General features: G+C 32.2%; 2 protein-coding genes across 2 annotated transcripts; both read right to left on the minus strand.

Moving 5' to 3' along the window:
* Nucleotides 1-5,025: 5,025 nt before the first annotated feature.
* LOC125202753 (deacetoxyvindoline 4-hydroxylase-like) lies at nt 5,026-6,632 on the minus strand. Its single transcript, XM_048101203.2, has 3 exons — nt 6,079-6,632; nt 5,581-5,902; nt 5,026-5,425 (listed from the first exon to the last, which is right to left on the minus strand). Exons 1-3 carry the CDS (start codon nt 6,561-6,563, stop codon nt 5,159-5,161), a joined length of 1,074 nt encoding a protein of 357 aa, XP_047957160.2. The 5' UTR covers nt 6,564-6,632; the 3' UTR covers nt 5,026-5,158.
* Nucleotides 6,633-18,516: 11,884 nt separating this feature from the next.
* Nucleotides 18,517-20,420, minus strand: LOC125222272 (WAT1-related protein At5g07050-like). The gene is made up of 5 exons (XM_048124829.2): nt 20,103-20,420; nt 19,892-20,008; nt 19,317-19,737; nt 19,007-19,158; nt 18,517-18,919 (listed from the first exon to the last, which is right to left on the minus strand). The coding sequence occupies exons 1-5, from the start codon at nt 20,357-20,359 to the stop codon at nt 18,700-18,702; spliced, it is 1,167 nt and encodes a 388-aa protein (XP_047980786.2). The 5' UTR covers nt 20,360-20,420; the 3' UTR covers nt 18,517-18,699.
* Nucleotides 20,421-25,322: the final 4,902 nt, after the last annotated feature.

Raw genomic sequence — 25,322 nt, forward strand, 5'->3', positions numbered from 1 at the left:
ATTTTTTATCTTAATAAATAAAATATATTGTTATTTATAAGAAAAGTTATTATTATTTTCAATAAAAAATTATTATTGTAATCAATAAAATTTATTATTTTTTTAAAGGATCGATAATGGTTTTGTATTAAACATGTGATGACTCAACCCATTTAATCTTTTGAATAGATCGGGAGCTTGTTACTTACTCAACCTGACATCATCATCGAACCAGGAGTATTATTTTTGGGGATAAAATTTACATTTACTATGAAAAAAGTCGTAGTATTTAATATATAAAATTTATTACTCTAATATAGTTTAGTTGCAGCCAAGAGCTATTTTATTTTTTGGATAAAGTTATTTAATTTTGCTATTTTACAAGAGTTATTATAATTTTGAAAAATATCCATTTTAATTAATATTATCAATAAAAGCATTATTGTAACAAATAAAAGTTTATAGTTCTAGTAAAATAAAATATTGCTCCAATAAATAAAAGTTATTATTCTTATGAGTAAAATTTATTATACTAGTGAATAAAAGTTAAGGTTTTTGCGAATAAATGTTACTCCTAAATAAAAGTTATTATTTTATAAATAATGGTTATTATTCTTATTGATAAATAATTTTGATCTAATGAATAAAAAGTTAGTATAGTATTAATTTTGTGAATAAAAGATGTCAACGAAAGTTACATTTTTGCTAAAAACTTTCTTTTATTGTGAATAAAGTTGGTGTTTTAATAAAAAAAAGGTTATTCGTTCAAACTAATAAAAATAATAAAATTCTTGTAAAATAAATTTTATGTGAATAAAAACTACTACTATTTTTTTGAATAAAGATTATTAGTTTCATGTATAAAATTTTATTGTAATAAAAAAATTCATTGATCTTGAGCATAAAAAATATTTTTCTTGCTAAAATGTTATTTTTATAATTTAAAATTATTGTTATTCAGAATAAACTATTTTGAATAAAATAATTAATTTTAAAAATAAAAATTACGAATGTATATAAATAAAAGTTTATTTTCTTATAGTAGATAATAATTTTAATCATAACACATAAAAGTTATTGTTTTTATAAAATAAATTAAATTTGTATGAATAGCTCAATATAAATTTGAATTACCCTGATTTATCAATTAATAAGAAATTAAAAATGTTTATGGTATATAAAACTTGACAGAAGAATCAAATTTTTTCGTAAATGGTACAGATAGTGTAAAACTAGAGAAAACTAAGAACTGTATTTTTTATTAAATTATTAATTTATTTAAACTAAAATTTATGAAGATTAGTTTGATCACCATTATTTGTTTTCTAAATGATGGTAGTACATCATTAAATTATTCGTAAACTAAATATACAATAAATATATAAATACAATGATATTATAATATTTTATTTAAATATATATATATATATCTATAAATAAATGCAGTATAAAAAAGAAACAAAATTAAAAATGTTGATCATAAATAATGTGGATCTCTGATGCACTATTTATCAGCACTAAAAATACTTGCAAGTTTACAGGGTAGATCTAGTATAGCTAAAGGTCAGTACCGGGGTATCGAACACAGGGAATAAGATTGCAACTGTCTATCATATACTAAGCGTCATATACTATCTAGAGACACAGAGTTTTTGGGTTTTGGATTTTATAAACTAGGCAAAAATAAATAAACTAAAAATAGAAAACAAAATAATACAAAACAGGCTAAAGAATGTAGAGTTTTAGGATTCAACCACTACGACCTAGTGATGATTAATCTCATAGAACCTTTACCTTTATGTGTCTCTAGGATTATTAGGAAAGTCGCGATTCTAGAATAAGCCCTCTCTCGAGTGCACCTATCCAGTAGATTAGATTCTAACTATCAAAGTCTCCTTCCAATAGATTAGATTCTAACTCCTTAAGTTCCTAAGACTCAAGTCCTCACAAAGGGTTCTCTTCTCTCGAGTGCAGATAGACCTATGTGTTGTACTCGTTCCTTTTACCACGTAAAACTAGCTATCTCTCGATTAATCTAGTTAAACGGACATAGTTCTAAAGTTGGCCAGACAAAAGAACAATAAAAGCACAAGAACAAGCAAAACAATCACAAGAGCTAGGAAAATGTTCAATTCAATAAATCAAAACATGTTCATAATAGTCTTCACCAAAACTTCTACAAAAAAATATTTAACTACTCATAGACAAGTAGTAAATACAATAAAAGTACGAGAATGAAAGAAATTGATAAAACCCAAGGTTGAATCTTCAATCTTCATTCTTCTCTTGCCTGGATCTGCAGAGCTCCGCTCCAATGGAAGATGGATGAATTATGTGTGGAAGATGGAATGGAAGAATGTGTAGAGGGGGAGGATTGACGGCTCTGAGATAGAGATTGTGAATTAGGTTTGGGTATTTATAGGCTAGAAAAAGGGTTTAGGAATGGTAAAAATTATCCTCCAAGAAATATAGAAGATATTATTTTCGAATTCTTCAATTAATAGGAGAGATTTGAGCAATAACTTATTCCTTCGCCTAATTTCCCTCAGCTTTGACTGCATTGCGCAATGTTCGTAGAATAGTCATAACTTTCTCCACAAAAATCTGATTGAGACGTGCGAGATGTCCACGCGAAGCTCTTTCGAAGACGAAGAGAATGATATGAATTAAGCACTGATTGGACTTCAAACTCGCTGGCAGAATGGGCTCGAACAGAGGCTGCTGCACCTTGGTCTTTTTGCACATTTTTCTATCTTTTTCTATCATTTATCAACAAACACATTAAAAATACCAAATGTATAACATATGCAATTTAAGAACATAATTTGCATGATTGACATTTAAAACGAGTCAAATCTAGCCCTTCAAAACATGCAAAATCCGTGTTTGTCATGAAAGCAAATTACTCTCATACATAACTTCAAAGTTTAAGCTATATCCTTAAAATAGATCTAATTAATATGCACAATTAATGTAAAGGGTAACATAGTAAACATACGAAACATAAATTTAAATAAAAATATAAAATAATCTAAAATAACTATTTTAACCTCATTATAGTATTATGGCTTGGAGACATTATGTCTCTAAAACATTTTCCTTTTCTTTTTTTTAATATAAATCTCAAATAAATCGTACTACAGTTTAAAGAGGCACATCTGGACACATTTTACAAGGAAACTTTTAAATACAATTAATTGTCACTTTTGTAGTGCAAGTCATCTTCATTTTTTATTTCTTGAACGTTGATTCTTCAGCCCCTCTTTACCATACAATTTATAATGATTTAGTCTTAGACAACATGGGGCATATTAAGTGCCACTACTCCTTAAAATAACACCATACCACCATTTCTAGCCAATTATTTGTATACATGGACGAATAATAAGCTGCCACGTGGCAAAAAAAAAAACCCTCCAAAAAAGACGGGCAACAATGTGCTAGTCTTTAAACAACAATTTTTCTTAAACAGCAATATCCAACACGTTAGATAGCAATCTATAGATTGCTATCTAACGTGTTGGATATTGCTGTGTAGCGTTTATAATATTGCTGTATAAGCGTTGTCACGTTGTCATTTTAAGAGGAGTTTGTCATTTTAACACAAACCTAGACAACATAACTTAAGTAAGGACGGGAGATAAATTTCTGGATTTTTTTAAATTTAGCTAATAGAAAAAAAGGATATTCACATCTAATATCGTGAAATTTTTAAAAAGTTGTTTTTTCCATGAATTTTGAAATTGACAAATAATATCACGAACATTACCACGAGTTTGTTATTTCTCACCAATGAAAAAATTTCGGCTATAGTAATAGATTGAAGAACAATTTTGGAGGGTGTGCTTCAAGAAAAACTATCTTCAAAGATTGAGAAACTTGAAGTTCTCGAAGTTGTTATCGAGAAATTACGAAAAAAAAAATCATAAAATAAAATTATTTGCTGGAATTTTTCATTGGTGGAAAATAACAAACTCAGGGTAAAGTTCATGATATTATTTGTCAATTTCAAAGTTCGTGAAAAAAATCTAACTTTTTTGAAAATTACATGATATTAGGTGTCAATACTTAAAAAAAATTCGATAGGCGCTTAAGCCTCCCCTCCTTAAACATGTATTCGCCTCTGCACTTTAAATGTGACTCCGACTGTGGGACACAGAAAGTAGCAATTTAATTATTTAATGTGTTATCCAATAAGTGCATAGTCACCTCTACCTTTTGTTTTTGTAAGTTTTAATAAAAACAAATACTCATGTAAGTAGGGCTGACAATTTTTGACACGACACGATAACAAGACACGAACCGGCACGAAATTAATGGGTTTGGGTCAGAGCTTATCGTGTTCGTGTCCTTATCGGGTCAACCCATTAAGGACACGAAAATTTCGTGTCGTGTTCGTATCGGGTTCGTGTTATCTGTTAACAATGCGTGTTCGTGTCGTGTTCGTGTTATCCGTTAACACATAATATTTTAATATTATTATCCTTATTAACACATAATATTTTAATATTATTATCCTTATTAACACATAATATTTTAATATTATTATTCTTATTATTTTCATTTTTCAATACTTATTTTCGTGTCAATAATGGGTTCGTGTCGTGTTCGTGTCGTTAATGGGTTCGTGTTGTGTTCGTGTCGTGTTCGTGTCTGAGGGTAGCGGGTCGTGTTCGTGTTCGTGTTTGAGGTTTTCTTAACGGGTCGTGTTCGTGTTTGTTGTTATAGTGTTCGTGTCGTTATCGTGTCGACACGATAACGACCCGACACGCACGATTTGCCACCCCTACATGTAAGATTTACTTTTGAACGAAATCATTTAAAAATCAATAGATCGAACTAGAGCTGTCAAACTACTGGGTTTGACCAACATAATCAGAATCCAGAATCCCCATGCCAAATAACCAAATTTGGCTCTATTAAAAAAGTTGTGTTTCTAAATAATCTTTTCAAATTCATTTTTTAAAACTCTGATAGGTTTAATGTTATGCTCTCTTTCTCTCATTACTAGTTATCCAAACAAATAGTTTAGGTAATATTCAAATATTCATGAAAAGAATGACATTTTATTCGATAAAGACTAGAAAAGATATAGGCACACAAATAGTAGTACATGGTGATGATGAATATGATTGAGCTGATCATCTCAGTATGCAATGCTCTTCAATTCATTCACTGATCATGGCTTATTGAGCTTGAAATACCACAGTAAAGGAGTCTTCTCTATTCCTTTCGCATATCGACATGCAACAATCTCTTCTCCCTTGGCTTCTCTATAAATGGGTGGATTATTTTCCGACAGGAGCTCCTTGATCGGCCCATAAAGCCTGGAGCACCCGCTTCCTGCAAGATGCATCCTGAACACGAACGCCACCGAGATTCTGGGGCCTGAATTCTTCGCCACTACTCTGTGGTAGGCGCTCTTAAACCTAGCATTTGTGATCAACTGTAACAAACACCAACCCATTAACTCCCTGATAACATGGGTCCTACTATCTACTAATACTACTTTAATAACTTTTCTCTTTCTCTTACATACTTTACCAATTTCGCATTAAAATTTATATTGACAGATGGAGAATACCCAACCAACTTGCTTACCTCCATCATATCTCCGGAGATCACGAGAAGAGATCCGGGAGAAGGGGGAACATCAACCCACTGATCCTTGTGCAGGACCTGTAGGCCCCCGATTTCGTCCTGCAACAGAAAAGTCAGAAATCCACTGTCTGTGTGACTCCCGAAGCCTAATGTCTTGTCGGGCTCAGGACAAGCCGGATAATAATTGCAAGCAAGAAACTCTCCAATGGCACACCCCATGTCAAACATGTGACTCTTCTTCAGTCCAAGAGCCTCAGACAACAACTCAAACACACCGATTCCCACATTCTTAGCTTGCTCCGAGAATTCCATCATCGGATCCCTGCACATATAATCATTCCATCACAAAATCCAAACCATTAAACACATATCAGTTTGTTGATTCATTAATATTAACCGACATCACAAAACATATCAGTTGCTGACTTACAATATCTCTGATATTGTAAGTCATATTGAAAGTCATCAACTGATATGTTCTGTGACGACAACTTATACCTGAAAATTTGAGGAAGCTCCTGCGGTGTGGGAGGGTCGGGAGCCATGATCAAGTAGAGGCTGTCTCTCCAGTTAGTAACGGCATTTGTATAGAGATCGAAGTTGCTGTTGTAGACCACCTTCTTCAAGTAATCCCGCGAGTAGTACTGCTTCTTCGTCTCCGTGTCCTGCTCGTGGAACCCCTTCACTGCCTCCATCGCTTTGCTCATCGAGCTTTTCGGGATGCCATGATTTACGATCTTGAAAACTCCCCATTCTTCACAGGCAGCCCTAACTTGATCGATGATTTCACCGCGGTTATTGCTTAACGATCCCAAGTCAATTACCGGAACGCTTAGATCGCTGACCGCCTTGTCTTCCCGTATGTATTCTTCGTGGACGAAAATACGAGGAATCTTTGTGATCCCGGCGTCCACAAGCCCCTTCACGCCGCTCTTGGTGGCATCGAATGCTTCTACTTCCTTCCTTCGGTTGTATTCCGACATGCTTGCTGTCTGCACCCACAAACTGATTACTCTTAATTATTTTTGAATTTATTTTGGAATGTCACAGAAGAAATTAGTAATTGTTCTCTTTCCTTATAGCATGTGGCACGCTATATAGGCCAAAATCACAACTGGCGTAACGAATGTGTTCGATTGGGGAGACGTAATCTGGCGGACAGCTTTAATTTTGTGTTCGGTTGCCAATATTGGTAATTGATAATTGTAAAAGATCTGAAGCATGAACTTGAAGGCCTCCACAAACTGCTTTACATAATTGTGATTCCAACTAATTCCAACCATTAATTACAGTGTAAACAGGTGGGAAATGATATTTACAACATCTATTCAATCTACTATATATTTTTAGTTTTAGGAAAGATAACTAAATAAAATAAAATAAAAAATATGTATTTTAGATTATTTTTAATCATATAAATGAGTTATACTATAATATTCTATCATTATAATGGAGTAGATTATTATCTTACCGTCGTTTCTGTGTATTTGGGAGTATTCATTTCTGAAGCCACCAACTCGTCGACAACGTGGACATGGGTTGAGTTTTCCATGGTTTGTAGATGGAGGTTGCCACGATGAGTTTGAACTCGAATCAAACAAGGTAATGTGACTTATATAAAGGATAACGTATGTGGATCTCGAGGAGTATGTATATATATATACTTCCATCCGTCCATAAGAGCGTGCACTTTTAGTTGGGCACGTGTTTTAACGTACAATTGTAAAGTAAGAGAGAGAGAGATACACATAAAAAGTATTGTTAGTAAAGAATGAGTCTAATCTCAATAGAAATAAAAAGTTTTCAAAATTAGAAAGTGCATACTTTTGTGGGACGAACTAAAACAAATAGAGTATACTCTTAAGGGACGGAGGGAGGGAGTAATAGAAAATGTTAAGATCTTTGTAATGTTGCAAGCTCACCCACATCCTCAAAAGGCATAAATCATGTAGTACTAATAATTCACGTATCATTTCGACTTTTTATACTTTGTTCGTCCCATTGTAAGTGATGGATATCTGTCCGACCTATTCTAAGTGATGGATTTTTTTTAATAAGAAATTAAAGATAATATGGAGTAATAGTATTTGTTAACAATTGAGTTATTTCATGTGTTATCCAATCATATCAAACAAAAAAAATATTATCTTATGCACTATCTTGATTTTGGCCGGCCCGTATTTCACTATCTTGATGTAACTTAGCAAATCAACAAACGTAAGCTAATTAACTAGTACTTCCTTTTCATAAAAGATGTCATAATATTTTTTAGTTTGTCCTACTAAAGATGTCATATTTTAATTTTTGTAAAATGATCGCTTGCACATTAATATAAATATTGTTCATGTATACTCTTTTTTTTTTCTTTTTTTTTTTTCCGCTTAACACAAAACAAAATCTTTTAAAACCCTCTGCATACCTACAATGTGACATCTTTTATAGGAAGGAGTGAGTAGTATATACCTTAGAGATTCTTCTACCATTACACTAAATTCAAACCAATTTTAGTGCAAATATCACACAAAATATTGAATTTATTCCAACCATTTACACTAAATTCAAACCCAAAAAAAAATTTTCCACTTTACTTACATTATATACATTTCAATCATAAATATAATCTAAAAATACACACTAATCTCATAACACTTTGTCAATAACTTAAATTAAATTAAATAGTACTCCCACTGTAATAAGATTTATTAATTAATATAACTACATGTCAAATTTATTATTGGCAAGATTAATGATTCTGTCAATTTTTAAATTAAATAAACAATCCTTAATATTTAAAATTATGAAAGTGTAGGGTTCTCAAATATAATTTACATGTGTTAATCCAACTCTGTATATGTAGTATAATTTAACTAATAATATTAATTTAACTATTTTATATTTTACTAATATGGTCCAGCTCACTAATTAATAACTAACCAAATATTAACAGAATTAAATTATGTTATTTTCATATCTTCTTCTTCTCCACGCAGCTCTTCCGGTAAGTTGTTCTGTCTTTGTATTTTAATTTCTCTTCATTCCTTAAAATAATTTTGATAAATATAAATTGAGACTTACATGTAATAAATCAAAATCTGTGTTTTTAGCGAGTTTAGTGTAAACCTAAAAATAAGTATATTTTCTTTAAGAGGATTGATTTTGTAGTACTGTTGGAGGCATTTCTCCACTGCATATTAAATTTTGCAATACTATTGGAGATGGTCTTACCACAAACAGTCAAGCACGGACAACCATCAAACAACAAATTATACAAATTTTAATTATTTATTGTCCCATCATTTTATTTATTCATCCTTATATATTTAAATTGCAAAATTTGAAAATTGAATTCATGAAAATTATATAATCAAATGGAATACTACAAAATTGCATAATAAAAATGAATTAGTTTTGAATCCGTAATATTAAATTAAAATTGTGTGTAAATTAAAAACAACAAAAAATTGTAACAAATGATAGTATAAAATTGTAAATTTTACGACATATAAAAATTAATTTAAATATAAAAATAATATTTACAACTTAATATCACTCATACGATTGCTATTCTTCAGATACAAATTTCATGATCATTCACGGATTTAATTTAAAATAAACTGCCATCCAAAAATCACTAAGGATTGTAATTTATTTTGAAGATGCAGACATCCTTTGAGTTATTTACATGATTTCTAGCTCGAGGTTGTTGACGATGAGTTTGATCTGAATTCTGAACTATGTTCAAATCAAAGCAGCTGGCATTGTGTTTTTTTTTTTTTTTTTTTTTATCGATATGATAATATATGTGGATCTCGAGGACTAAACTATTCATTATAAAAAATGGTGGTAGTATTAATCTTTGTCGTATCGTCGTCTAAGCTCATGCACAACCACGAATTATACGTAGTATATACTTCCTCCGTCTTAAAAAAAATATGGACATAATATACTATGAGAATTAAGATAAAATTGATAAAATAAGAGAAAAAAAAAAAGGTAGTTAAAGTAATATTAATTAGTGGATACTGAGACTCACGTTACTACTAGTGTTTGATAGTGATATATGTTATAAATAATTAAGTTGATATATATGGTTGATATATATGGTTAATAAATTGAGATAACTTTCCAAAAATAGAATGCACATATTTTTATGGGAATGACGAAAATAAAAATTGCACGTGTTTTCATTAGACGGAGGGAGTATATTATTTTTTACATACTTTTCGTACATTATCATAAATACCAACAATTATCAAACAACAATTTAATTGTACCATATTTAGCATTAAATAATTTATTATGATTTCACATTTTACTTTTTTTAGTCCATTAGTATTATTTATATAAACTAAACATTTTGAAAATTAAATTCGTTTAAATTATATCCAAATTAAGTTTGGATATAATTTGTTAAGTTTGGTAGTCTTGGGAATGAGCTTGCGTGAAATATATGATTTCCATGTGTTAGGGTTGAGTTTGTGTGAACTATTTTATTGATTAATGTAATGTATTTGTTAGTCTCGTAGACGTAGATGATCTCAAGTGACAAGTTAGTAGGTTATAATTTAATACTCCTCAATAGTCCTCATTGTAGAAATGATGATGGTTCCAAATTCCATTCACAATTAATATTGCTCCACGCAAGATTATCCACAACCACAACTTAAGCGAGAAGTCGACACATTTAATGGAATGAGAATCACGATTCACTTCAATTGTGGAACAACCAAGACTATATTTTGAGAAATCGCGTAATAATTTATTCGTTGCTGAAAAAATAGACGAGTTTGTAAATAGTACAAATTTTAATATATAATTGATAAAAAAAAAAAGAAATGAGAAAAAATAAAAGAGAGGGGGAAAGAGTAGTGGAAGGAGTGTTAGTAAATTGTAGGATCCATATTATACTATTGTTAAAAACTTTCAATATTTAGACTTGGTCTAATTTTAGAAAATGACCCAAAACGGTAAAACTAGTCTATTTTTTGCGGACGGATGGAGTACATTGGCGTGAACTATAAAAATAGTACTAACAAAATTGGATTCGCACCTTTTCACTACCTAATATAGCTAGGAAGCTAGGAAAAGAAGTGAACTACAAAAACAGTCTCTGAACTAAGGGTTTAAATAGTCTCTAGACTTTAAAAATATCCTCAGAAGTCCTTGAACTAAGGGTTTATTTCAGCGGCAATCCTTTTGCACTATTTAGGGACAACTTATCCTGAAAATGCCCCCAAAAATGAGATGGACATTTTTGTCCATTCACAATTTCACCTTTTCAATCTGAGATTATTTCAAACTATTTATATTGTGTGCGATATTATTTTTTAGTATTGTATCTGATATTATTTCAAAACTATCTTCTTCTTCTTCCGTCTTTTTGAAAAGACGAAATTGTCTAGCAGCCGAAAAGGGTATTTTCGAAAGAAAACGGTGAAAAAGAACAATTTTGAAATAAACCCTTAGTCTAGGGATTTGAACGACGGATAATCACATTTTAGGTGACACTTTTTTACCATTTTGTCAAGAGACCATTGAGGGCATATCTATTTTTTACCTAGGCCATTGAGGGCATATCAGTTTTTTACCTAGTCTTCAAGTACCAAAAAGGTGCCTACCTCATTTTTCATTTACCAATTTTGTAGTTTAAAATAATACTGCTTCTATATTATTGTAGTAGAGGCGATTCGTTTTGAACACTCGTTCTGAAAAAATGATACTAATAAATAGTTATAATGTAGTCAGAGTAAAGTATTAGAGATAATACTCTACTCAATATTATTATCTCTCTTACTTTATTCTCTACATTTTAACTACTCCCTCCGTCTAGACCTGCCCAAGGTTTACCGAACCGGCGATTAACCGCGAAACCGTACTGTCGGTTACGGTTCCGAACCGAAACCGTGAGAAATATCTCGAACCGAAACCGTAAATTTTAGAACCGTGGTTCGGTTCAGGTTCCAAATTTTTCGAACCGAAACCGCGACCGAACCACCGGTTCCGGACGGTTCCGAACCGCCGGTTAACTGGCGCTTTCACGGTTCCATGTGTTAAATTTATTCTAATTTTGAATCTAATAACTAATTAAACTAAAATTTTAAAATTCACATCTAAAAAATCTTAGGATTAGCATTTTAACAAATGCACACAAAATTCTCAAATATTTATGAAGTAATATTGATTTGATTTCGACCAAAATTAAGAAGGAAACATGATTTAGGTAATCAAGAATTAAATTCAATTAATTTAGTTAGTGCAATCACACATGATTTATTAATAACTTAATAGGAGTACTATAATTAAATGAGCACAGTTTTTTACGTATGAATATGAATATTCTCATATGCAGTTTTCAAAATTGATTAATGAATATGGACATAGCATAATATAATAATACTATAATTAACATTTGGTTCAGGTATTCGAAATTGATGAGGGGGTGGATTGGGAATAAGCAATTAATAGGCGAGAAACATAAGATTGTTACTTTCAATATTTATTTTTATACGATTTACTGGAGAATAACAGAAGTTATTTAGACAGAAATTGTTACATAAAATTGTTACTTTCAATATTTTATTAAAACACATAATTATTACTCCATCCGTCCCAACTAAGTTGAGTCATATTCCTTTTTGGGATGTCCCAATTAAGTTGAGTCATTTCTTTTTTTAACAAAAAACAAAACATCAAATCACTCTTACTTTATATTCCACTATCTACTTTACTCTTTTTTTTTATCTTTCCTACTTTATTCATCTCCCCTACTTTTTAACACAATTTATTAATCTTCGTGCCCAAAAAAGTTATGTCCCAACTTAATTAGGACGGATGGAATACATAACTGGAATTACGCTATAACAAGGAGTAAGAGGATATATGGTTAATTATGTCTAGAAACATCAATATAAATAGTTCCACATCAATGCATACATAATTTATATATATAGTTTTATATTAATAAAATGTTTGATTATGTTAATAGTTCAACATTAATGTTTAAATAACTTTTTTCTAAAGGTGACACATATTTGATGGTTAACCCAATCCCATAATTAGACCGTTATATGCTAATAATATAATTAACATTTGGTTAATGAACATGCAGTCTTCGAAATTGAGTGGTTGGACTTGGCGGTGGGTGATGATGGTTGCACTTCTCAAAATTGATTACACAAAACACTATTTTTTATTTTTATTTATTTATTTTTTAAATGTTGATTTTAAATTTAAATTAAATCCCATTTCCCTCCATTTGTATCTATAAATATGCCCCTCTATTCTCACTTACATTCATCCCATTCTTGTGTTAATAGGAATTTCTCTCTTCAATCTCTCAATTTTCTCTCTTTGTTCATAGTATTTCTCATTTTTGCAATTATGTTTACATTTTGAGAATTCAAGTGCTAGTGCTACTTTTATTTATGTATTGTTTGTTATACTTATATCACATTGTAATTTGTTTGTATATTTTATCACATTGTAATTTGTTTGTATATTTTATCATATTGTCATTTGTTTGTAAATTTTATCGCATTGTAATTTGTTTGTATATTTTATCGCATTGTCATTTGTTTGTAAATTTTATCATATTGTAATTTGTATATGTAAATTGTAGATTTGATATAGTTTTCACCTTACTCGTCTTACTTCAATTTAAACTATTCATTTTCTTGTTCCAATTTATTTTATAATTTCAAACTACATGACAAAAAAAAAGAGGAAAAAAACCGCGAAACCGTGAAACCAAACCTAAACCGCTACGAACTGTCCGAAAACCGGCGGTTCGGAACCGAAACCGAAACCGCCGGTTTTTGAACCGAAACCGAAACCGTGAAACAGCCTAATGGTTCGGTTCCGGATCCATATTTCCCAAAACCGGAACCGGCGGTTCCGAACCGAAACCGCCGGTTCATGAACCGTGGGCAGGTCTACCTCCGTATCTAGAAAGATGACCCATTCCTTGGGCGGCATGAGAATTTATGCAACTTTATTTTGTGTATGAAGTGGAGAGAGTAAAGTAAGAGAGATGGAATAAAGTAGAGATAAAAGTGTTTCCATTTTCGGTAATGAATCATCTTGGTTGAGACAAACTAAAAAGAAAAATGAGTCATCTTCAGTGGGACGGATGGCTTATTTATTACTCTATTTCATCCTAACTAGTTGAGTTAAAACTTTTGGGGACAATGAGAGATGGATAAAGTAAGAGAGAAAAGAGAAAAGTAAGTGACGAAACACAGTAAGAGTGATTAGATAATTTTTCTTTTGTTAAAAAAGGAAATGACTCAACTTAATTGGGACATCCCAAAAAGGAATACGACTCAACATAGTTGGGACGGATGAAGTATCATTTTTCCAAAATGGGTGCTCAAAATGAAACGCTTATGATTTTTTACAATAATTTAATCATTTGCATAGTGAATTGATAAACTCGTTATTATGTGATTTCTGAGCATTGAATTGACTTGTTTATTGTCGAGTCTAGTAACTTGAAGTCAATATTTGTGTTAATTGTGCACCAATTGGTTATATGATGAGTTTGTTGAGTAAATATTGAGAAATAGGTGAAAAATGGATGAAAAATGGTGTTAAGTATGAAATGGAGTCGGAGACAGGAGTCCCGAGCGGTCCGCTTAGTTGATGATTTTGATGCCTACTCATGTTTGGAAACTTAGGGCATGAAATATATGATTTATTTGGCGATCTTTAGATCATTCTTCACCATTCCTATAATCCAAGATAGAGAGAAATAACTTTGAGAGCAAGAATTCAAGATTGAACTTCCACAATTCATTCCAAGGTTTGAAGAAAGAGCTTCCAATCAAGATTCCACAACTCAAGGGTGTAGTTAGTTTAGTTTTATGATATTTCATCCCTTTTGTTATTTGACTTTCGTGATGAAAAAATGTGGTTAAACCCTGCGTAGAGTTCTACGAGGGAGATACATTGATTCTTATGTTTAATTAAATTCTGTTATTCTATGTTTTGGCTCATGTGGTTATTTTGACTTCTTTTGTGCTTATACATTTATTTGACTGATCACATTATAAATGCATGTGGTTTCTACTACAATAATCGAGAGATGAGTAGTTTAATTTGAAAGAAGAGAAGTTGACGTCTTTGCCAATATAATCGAAAGGTTTGAGCCTTTGAATGAAGCTAAGTATCTTAGGAGCTTTTAGGAGTTGTTGCGTTAGTTCTAGGAAGGAGACTTTGGTTCTAGGTAGCAATCTACAAATTGTATGCTTCCGGAGAAGATATAGTTTTATCTTAGTGATAGCTTAATAACCCTTGAGACCTTTTGTTGGCATAGTTTGAAATTTAATTGAACATATGATAGTTGTTATCGAACTCGTAGGATTCTACCTCTCCAATTCTTGATTTACAACCGTTATCTTTAACTTGTTATTTTCTGTTTAAGTTGCTTTTGTTTGCTTAGTCATTTTAATCGTTGTTATTGCTTTTGCTTTCAAGTAGATTTAGAAACACACAACTTTTTCAATCCGTCCAAATAGTAATTAAGATTGGTTCATGATACTTAAGTTAACACTTATTATTTCAATGGATACAATTCTTTTGCTTTCTGTTTGCTACAGTAGCCCTATACACTTGTAGGTAAATTTTTCTTTAAAATTTGTTGAGTCATTAATTGAGTCAAATTTTTTGAATTATAACCTCCAATCTTCGGACATGCTAGACCTATTAAAATATATATGGATTAATTTTGAATAAAATATTGGCCAATAAGATTTTATGAGACATATATGCCCTGCTAATCCTATGATATTGCTTGTTACTCCCTCCGTCCCGCTTTAGCAGTCTCATTGATTTTTCTGCCTTTTTATTATAAAATGATAAAAAATAGTTAAAGTGGAGAAATGGTAAAGTAAGAGAGACAATAATGTAGATAAGACTCTTCTCTATATTATTCTCTCTCTTAATTTACCATTTTTCCTCTTTAACTATTTTTATTATTTTTATAAAAAAAGGGCAGAAAAGTCAATGGGACTACTAAAGCGGGACAAAGAGAGTATTTTATTATGAGATATTTTGTCCAACTTTACAAGTTATACTAATCAATTATGAAAGTGTAAAGCGATGACATTTTCGTGTGCATGTTATTTGACTTCATCAAATCCAAAAAGTTGCTCCCTCCGTCCCGGCTAAGATGACACATTGCTTAGCCGGCACGAGATTTTATGAGTTATTGGTTAAAGTGATTAATTGGAGAGAGAAAGGTAGGTGTAAGTATTAAAGTAGAAAGATAAAGAAAGATAGATATTTTAATAGGAGTGAGAAAAAGTGGTTGAATGTATTAATTGGAGAGAGAAAGTTTCCAAAAAAAAATGTGTCACCTTAGTTGGGACAAACTAAAAGGAAAACGTGTTACTTAAGCGGGACGGATGAAGTATTTATTAGTAGTAGTTATTATTTCTCACGTATAACGTACGGTTTAATTATTTCGTAAAACTAATTGTGAAATTAATTGGTTTTGATTTTGTTTACTCATTTTTTAATGTGTGAAATTAATTAATGCATTTAAATAAACAACGAAAAAGTGGGTTACAATAATTGCTTAAGTAATATCTAATTTTTGTTTGTTACTCCATCCCGTCCATAAATAGGAGTTCCATTTTTTTCGGGCATGAGTTTTAAGAAATGTAAGAAAAGTGGGTGAAAAAAGTTAATGAAATATGAGTTCCATTTATATATATTAGTTTTAAATGATATGTGACTTTAGAATGAGTTGATGAATATTGGGCCTTTTTACTATTTATGGTAATTGTGAAATGGGACACCTATTTGATAACGAACCAAAATAGAAAAACAAGACTCCTATTCGCAGACGGAGGGAGTAGACTAACTTAGTAACTAAAAGTGGGTTATAACAATTTAAGTAAAATCCCAAATTAGGTGTCTTAACTGACCAGGTAAAAGAATGATATGTCCTTATTGGCCTCAGGCAAAAAATGGTCACAAGTGACACTGAAAATGTGATTATCCGTTCGTCCAAGTACCTAAATGTGATTTTTCCTACATTGAATATTAAAAAGGTGTGAAACCAATTTTCTGGATACCATTTTTTATTTTAATTTTTTTTACTTTCTATAGTTTGAAGAGAACGAGAGAAAAAGAATATTTGACATAAACTGATTGAAAAAGTGACGGGAAAAATATCATTTCAAATACATATACTATAGAAAAGTATCATACCAAATACAAGAAAGAGATAAATAAAATACCAAACCTAGTACCAAGTACCTCAATTTTATGAAAGTCAAAAATGTCCTCTATGTCTTGAGAGACATTTTCGACGGAAAATCGGCTAAATAGTGTAAAAATACCACAGATGAGATTACCCCTTAAGTCTATGGACTATCTATGAGAATTTTAAAATTCAGAGAGAATTTATATGAAAATTCATAATTCAGATACTACCATTTATGTAGTTCACTCTTCATTGATATATATTCCTTTTGTCCCATTCTAAGTGCAATATTTTTCTTTTTGAGATGTCCCACTATAAATAACACATTTCTAAATATAGAAACATCAATCTCTCTACTTTTTCTTTCTTTCGTTTTTTTATTCTCTCCATTTTACTCACAAAACAATACTCCATCCATCCCGACTAAGTTGAGTCGTATTCATTTTTTTGATGTTCCAACAAAGTTGAGTCATTTTTTTTTATTTTTAAAAAGCATCCAATCACTCTTACTTTATTCCATCACTACCTTTACTCTCTCTTTATTTTTCCTATTTTATATATTTCTCATATTTTTCAACACAATTTCTTAATTTCTGTGCCTAAAAAGTTTTGACTCGACTTAGTTGGGACAGAGAGAGTATTACATAAAATCCCGTGCTGAATTAGAAATGTTCCGATTAGAATGAGATAGAGATAGTAACATTCAATATAATGATATTGGAACAAACACACCACCACCGTTGATTTTCTCATTTAATGTGAAATTGTGAATGGTAGTTGCTATATATACTAAAGTGTATTATTATTTTTATATTAATTATATTTTTCATATATATTTTTTCGTTTGAATCCATACAATTAAGATATTATTAAAATTATGATGAAATTCCATTGAATTTTATACTCCTACTATACATTTTATTAAAATTCTGATGAAATTCCATTTAATTTCATACTATATGATATATAAAAAATTAATTTATATCGATAGAGTTATATAAATTTAAATTTTTTGAGATATTTAAGGATCGATAACAACTATTATTAGAAGTAACATATGACATTGATTCGAAAAATCTATTACATTATAACAATGCATCGAGTTTATTATATGTGTATTATTGTACAACGGTGTACAAATGCATTTACAATATCATAAAAAAAAATCCGTAGTATAGTTAAAAAAAGATTGATTTCTTAATTTATTTACGTAAAATAAATACTAGTATAAATTTGCCAGATGTAATCGAGGCGATTGATCATCCTAGTGTATCATTATGTGTAATTAGATTGCTTATTCATCTATAACGGAGATTCTGATCCAAAAAAATCTGCAGGGTGATCATCACATGTCACATAGTATTTCATACTATCATCTAGCTAGTATATTTATAGTTAGGATTACATTAAAATGATGTTCCTAAATTCTTTTCGATCCGAATAAAATTTGACAATCTTGATCAAGATCGAGATCTAGGTGGTGGGGTTTAGTGAATGTAGAGTGGTAGGCCTACACTACAAATATGACAAAGATAATTTATAATACTATATAAAAAGATGAATGAAAAGTTCATCAGTTTATTGAACTTATTGTATGCAAGTGCGAATTATAAATAAAATATCTTTTGAGTCACATTATACTGAACTATTGATCGATCTGATCATAATTAATTTGGTTATGCTTAGAGTAGTGATTTAAGTAAATTAAATTTGAAAAGAGCCAACTCTAAGTTGCATAATAAGTATAAGAAAAAGTAGTTAGTTCCTTACATCGCTTCCATAATCCAACCAAAATCAATTTGTCTAAAACCCGAAATCAACAACAAAAAGTCGGGAAAAAAAAAACCTCAGAAAAATACAAAAAAAGATATACTACTATAAATTTAGGATGATCATGTCAAACTTGTTAATCAAGTTGGTTTGGTTGGTGGAGTAAATATGGGCAGATCAATTGCAACTGCAGATGTCTTTTCCTCCTCAACATTTCCTATACCATTATTATTATTATTATTATTATTAGCTTTGATGACTTCTGGAATTTCTTCAAGTAATTTGTTTTCTTGGTCTTCCTTGTACTTCCCCCACAGCACCGAGTAGAGCCCCACCACGATTATAGCTGATCCAATCATCCTGTTACATATATACATTTAATTTGTTACATACAATTGTATTGTGCATATATATATACATATATATTAATTAGGTAGATCAATTTACCCTCCAAGATAGATCTTCTCCGCTAGGATAAAGGATCCCATAACCGCAACTATGATCATCATGAGCGGGCTAAATGCCGTGGCGAAAACCGGGCCTTTCGTCTTCATCACCAGCCCTTGCACGTAGTACGATATGCTCGATGTCACTATTCCCTGCTCATTCAAACTCCAATTTAGTTTATTTATCTTAAAATCTGAATTTCCTATAACGACCTTATTTAGTTCTGCGTCCTGTATTTAAAGGGGTGTTTTGACTTTAACGCGCCAGATAGAAGAAAAAAAAAAAATGTTGTAAGAGAATGTTTGCTGACCGCGTATGCAGCAGCGAGTAGGTTCATGTCCCAGCCGATGGTCCAGACTGAGGGGTTGTGTTCCATGACGAAGGTGACAGCGATGGCTTGAAGGGTGCCCATGCCGCAGACCATTGTGGTGAGAGAGAGCTGGTGGTTGGAGTAGGTTTTCAGTGCTGCTTTCTGCAGGATGAAGAGGGAAGCCCATGCCAACGTGGCGATTATTAGGAGGATGCACCCGATGAACCAATCATGGTCGCTGCTGTCCTTGCTTGTGTCAGCGCTGCTGCTGCTTCCACTGGTGGAGTGGCGGTGGGCCGTCCACACCATTTCCACTAGTGGGCCTTTGTACAAGGTCATCAGCATCGCCCCGGCTACCGTTATCACTGTTCCCACCACTTTCGCTTGGTATATCACCTTCTTTATATTCACTTTCTCCATCCTATTTTTCCCATTTTCAATAAATTAATAATGTGATTTCGTGACGTGAAAATTAGAAAATGTGCTAGTAATATATAAGTCAACAATTAGTATGAAACCTAAAATAGACAATATAATACTAATGTGAGTTCAGGTGTGCATTGACGAACTCTCACCTGAATATGATGGCCATTACAAATGTCATAGCGGGTAGCATGTTGCTCATTGCACATGAAAATGTTGGTGATGTCAGCTTTAGACCAGCATAGTAGAAGTTTTGATCAATCACAGGCCTAACCCAAAAATCAAAACAAAAATTAATTAATCCACATGCATATATATGAAATGAAATGAGATAGTTAATTAGCTAATTAATTAATACATTACCCGAGAAGGCCAAGGATGAAAATTTGCATGAAGACAGGGAATGTTATCTTTGGCTGTGCTTTCCTCTCGAAGAAGAAAGCGAAAGGAGCGATGACAGCAGTGGCAATGGCGTGTCGATAAACGACTAGAACGTAATGGCTCATCCCTCCATTGAGTGATATTTTGGTTATGATATTCATGCCTGCATATCCAAATTGGAGAGATATCATAGCAATGTAGGGTTTGCAGGTGTTGAAGAAACTCCCACCACTCTTCATTTTGTTATTTTCTCTCAAAAATTGGTTTTGAAGAAGAGTTGAGTAATGATTAATTACTTCTTCTTAGGAGATGGAGAGTTAAGCAGCCCAGCTATTTATAGAGTGAAGAGAATAGTGTATGGAATCTAATGGAATATTGGGTGTGTTATCCATATACATTTTGGTATAATAAGATATCTTTTATTATTAGAAACAAAATTAAAGATGATGGATTACACGTAGTGATCGTAGAATAAGGTATCTGAGTCAGGAAACAAATGGGAAAAATAATTGCATGGCGTAAGCCATTTCCCATTATGTGAATAATCATTATTCTTGTCTCGATATTTATGTGACATGTGCATACACTATCTACTTTCTAATGAGGATGTTTAATTCACACAATACTAGATTGATCAGAATGAAATCAAATAAATTATAATCCCTAGGCTTTTATAGTTATACTTACTTAATTAAATAATCACCAAACAAGTATACATATATATTTTATACTGAGCTAATAAAAACAAATTAATAGCATGGCCGTACCGTAGGTTACTATAGGAAATATTTTTCCTTATTTGGGGAGGAGTGTGATCAAGATCAAGATATTAAAATATATTAATTCTATTTGTGATTAAGAAGTTTAAATTGTGTAGTACATTTTAATGCACACAATTTTTTTGCACGCTCTTAAAATTGCAATATATATACTAGAAAAAAGATCCAAACCTAACTATTTTATGAATGCCCACATGCAAGTTTCGGCAGTGACTAGTGTATACATATTTTATAAGTTTCTTCGAACAATAAAGAATATTGATCAGCTTTATTGAATTACTAATTAAGTTGATACAAAAGAAAAGAAAAGAATCTATATATAAGTCTTGATTTGATACGCTGTTATTTAATAGAAGTATAAAGAAAAACAAATCGATGATAGTTCGAGATCGAGTAGCGGAATCAAAATGGAGATATTAAAGGTTTGTATACGAATAAGAAAAGTGATAAGTGGAGCACCAAATAATAAAATGGACGTCTAATCATCTCCAATAATATTCTTAATTAATATGTATATATGTGCATTGATCGTTGTCGAGTCGAGCGTCGATAATGATCTATTTACAACTAATTATTTTTACTAAATCATGGGTTCTTGCCTTGCAGCCCATTAGCACTACAATAATATCTTTCTTCGTCTTAATTGCCAAATTGAATTACAAATTGTGGATTCAAACAATCTCTCTCTTGGCATATACATATGATTCATATTTGGACTTGCTCACCTATGTATATTCCTGCTTATTACCTGTATAGAGTAGGAGGAATTAATGGAACTGATATCATAGAAATGCAATCATCTTTTGATTCGACTTTTAAAATTTTAGGTTGCAATTACATGCAGTATAGTTATATCACTATATAAATATACAATTCCTGGTTATCACTGGCGGGTTTTAATCTATGCAAAACTAAATTTAAATATAGAAACGCAGAACAATATTATTATGCGTAGAATATTTTTAGGTCATTGTTGGTTTATATTTAGGTCATTCTTACAAAGGATGACCAAAAATGATCTTAACATGACATTAAATCCAAATTTTATATATGACCTAAAATTGTTTAATTATGACCTTCCGTGATTTTGGTTAATTATTGACCATTAGATCATTTAATCCTAAAGCCAAGATTTAAACTGCATTTCTTAATTTAAATACATGGAATACTTGTTTTGATCATCTCCTTGTCATTATATTAATGATTGCATACTGGCCCTCTAAAAATTACGCATCGGTGCATATATAATCAAAATATATTTAATATATTAACAAGTGTTTCATAGAAAGCCAATAACAACAAAATTAGTGAAGAAAAGTCATCTATCTTTGGCTGTTCTGAAATAAGAGTCTCATTATTGTTGAGTTAGTATCATTTCTTTCCGTGTAAGAAGAGGAATGTGTTACATTCTTTTTTTTTGTATACCTATTTTGATAAAAGGATGATGAAATCCTGTAATTCAAGTAATTAAAAAGAGTTCTAGTAAAATAAATTAGCAAACTCAAATAAACAAAGATATAGAAAATCCACAGTAAGCAGCAGAACAAAAGCAGTATTAAAAATCCACAAAATCTCAAGAAAACAAAGGCTCATAAAGTCAAAATTAAGGAAAAGAAATTCACCATACTATTGTTGGCCAACTTCTAAGTCCTTTCTTCCTATCTTCACTTTGGCCAAATCCTTGCAAACTTATTCAAGTACGAAAATGAAAATTTAAGCTACAATTTTTAATTAGTTTTATTTCAAGAACCATTTCAGTTCGAAATTAATTTTATTTCAAGAGCCATTCCAGTTCAAAAGATTTATATCTCATGTTTAAATATACATATTATATATGTTTGATTAATTAGATTGAATCTCACTATATAATCTTTACGTGAACCCACTATTTTGGTGCAAAGTCCACACAATAAAAGAGTGCCATTATTGGATAGGCAAATTTCCATAATACAACACCAAAAAAGTTCATTTACTATTAGCGTGATCGTCTATAACACTGTTAGGATTCGGTGGTGAAAAACGAGCTATAAAGAAAGCTTGAAACTAGAAGATGATCGACGCACAATATACGTGGTTCGGTGACAGAACACCTACGTCCACGGAGGAAGAAGAAACGATGTATATTGATCTTGCTTTACAAAGTGTATCCCTCTATGTTGAACTCTCAAACTACTCTCAAGATGAAATTTTCCTCAACAACAGATTCTCACAAGAATGCTAACTAACTATCTCTGCAAAATGTGTGTGTGTTATATACAATATGTGTGAAGAAGTAGAAAAGGAAAAATCGGTTGAAACTGTTTCCAACGGCTAGTTCTTTTCCAGCTCCTCACTTTCTCACACACGCGCCTCTTGCACAAGTGTTGACACGCACGGCTGCGTCAACTCATCCCAGCTTCACCGAGCCTACTTGATCAGTCCAGCATCTTGGGATTTGCTTGGACACAGAACCAACAGATCTCCACCTTGTCCGAGCAAATATCAGTTCATCATCCCTCTTCCTCAATCTCTCCTACCTTCAGCACTTTACCACATTAACCAGCTCCAAGCAATATTTGAACTTGGATGCCGGCAATGCCTTTGTCAACATGTCGGAAGCATTCTCCTCAGTAGCAACCTTTACCACTGCTATCCTCCCTCTCTGTACCTCATCTCTAATGAAGTGCCTCCTTACATCAACATGTTTACTTCTCTCGTGGAACACTTGGTGTTTTGCCAGACAAATTGCAGAATTGCTATCACAAAAGATCTCTACTCCATCTTGTTGAACTCCAAAATCTTGAAGAATCCCCTGCAACCAAATAGCTTCTTTTGCAGCTTCTGTCAAAGATATGTACTCTGCCTCAGTGGTTGATAAGGCCACCACCGACTGCACATTTGATTTCCAGCTAATTGCAGTGCCATAAAGAGTAAATATGTATCCACTTTGAGACTTTCTATTATCCAAATTTGCTGCATAATCTGAATCACAGAAACCCCTCAACACCATATCCTTCTCTGACCAAGCTCCACCTCCAAAATGTAAACCAACATCCACTGATCCACTAAGATATCTAAGTATCCACTTTAATGCACTCCAGTGCTCCTTGCCATGGTTCGACATATATCTGCTGGCAACACTTATAGCATGAGACACATCAGGCCTTGTGCATATCATGATATACATTATGCTCCCAACAATGTTAGCATATGGTAATAAGCTCATCTCCTTTCTTTCTTGGTCTGTCTTTGGCATTTGCTTCTTGCTGAGCTTAAAATGTGCAGCAAGTGGAATTGAGACTGATTTGGTGTCTTGCATCTGGATTTTCTTAATGATCTTGCTGATGTAGTCAGCCTGCACCAATTTTAATTCCCTCTTGCTCCTATTTCTCAGAATATCCATCCCAAGAATCCTTCTAGCATTCCCCAAATCCTTCATCTCAAATTTTTCTCTCAGCCTATCCTTCACCAATTGTAATTCTCCATTATCTGCCCCTGCAAACAGAATATCATCTACATAGAGTAACAAAAATGCCACAGCTTTCTGATCCCTTCTCTTGATGTATACACAACTATCAAAGCTTGATCTCTCAAAGCCCATACTCTCCATTGCCTGCTGCTCTGTTTCAGACCGTATAAGCTCTTCTTGAGCAAACACACCTTTTGCTCATCCCCAGCCTTAACAAATCCCGGTTGCACCATGTATATAGTCTCCTCCAGATCACCATGAAGGAAGGCCGTTTTAACATCCAACTGATGCAATTCCCAGTCATAGAAAGCAGTGAGTGCCAACAAAATTCTGATAGATGTGTGCTTGACCACAGGTGAAAATACTTCAGTAAAATCTACACCTTCCACCTGAGTAAAACCTCTTGCCACTAATCTGGCTTTAAACCGAATGGTCTCTACATCTCCCACCTCCACCTTCTTCTTGAAGATCCACTTGCAACTCACCAACTTCTGTGTTCCTGGATTCTTAATCAAAATCCAAGTTCCATTCTTAAGCAATGATTCTATTTCCTCTCTCATTGCCTACAACCATTTCTGACTTTCTTTGCACCTGATAGCCTCATCATAAGTTGTTGGTTATGCTATAAGCTCCTCAGCTACACATAGTGCATAGAAGCTCATATCATAGTCTGAAAACCAAGCAGGTGTTCTAGTATTCCTCTTTGGTCTTCCATCCTCAGCTACTGGCTACTGGTTGTCCATGCTTTGAGATGGTGGCTGAGCTTTACCTTCACCTTCATCATCTGAGAATTCTTCATTTTCACCATCATTTATCCCAGCAGAGCCATCACCAAACTCAAAACTTTGTAGATCACTTCTCTTATTAGCACCAGTGATCTGATCCCTTTTGAAAGGCATTTCTTGCTCATTGAAAGTTACATCCCTGCTCACAACAACCTTATGACCTTCTTGCTCCAAACTCCACAGCCTATAG

Source organism: Salvia hispanica, chromosome 2 (assembly GCF_029641045.1).
Source record: "Salvia hispanica isolate PSC_SH4W2 chromosome 2, Shi_PSC_v1, whole genome shotgun sequence".
NCBI classification, from domain to species: domain Eukaryota; kingdom Viridiplantae; phylum Streptophyta; class Magnoliopsida; order Lamiales; family Lamiaceae; genus Salvia; species Salvia hispanica.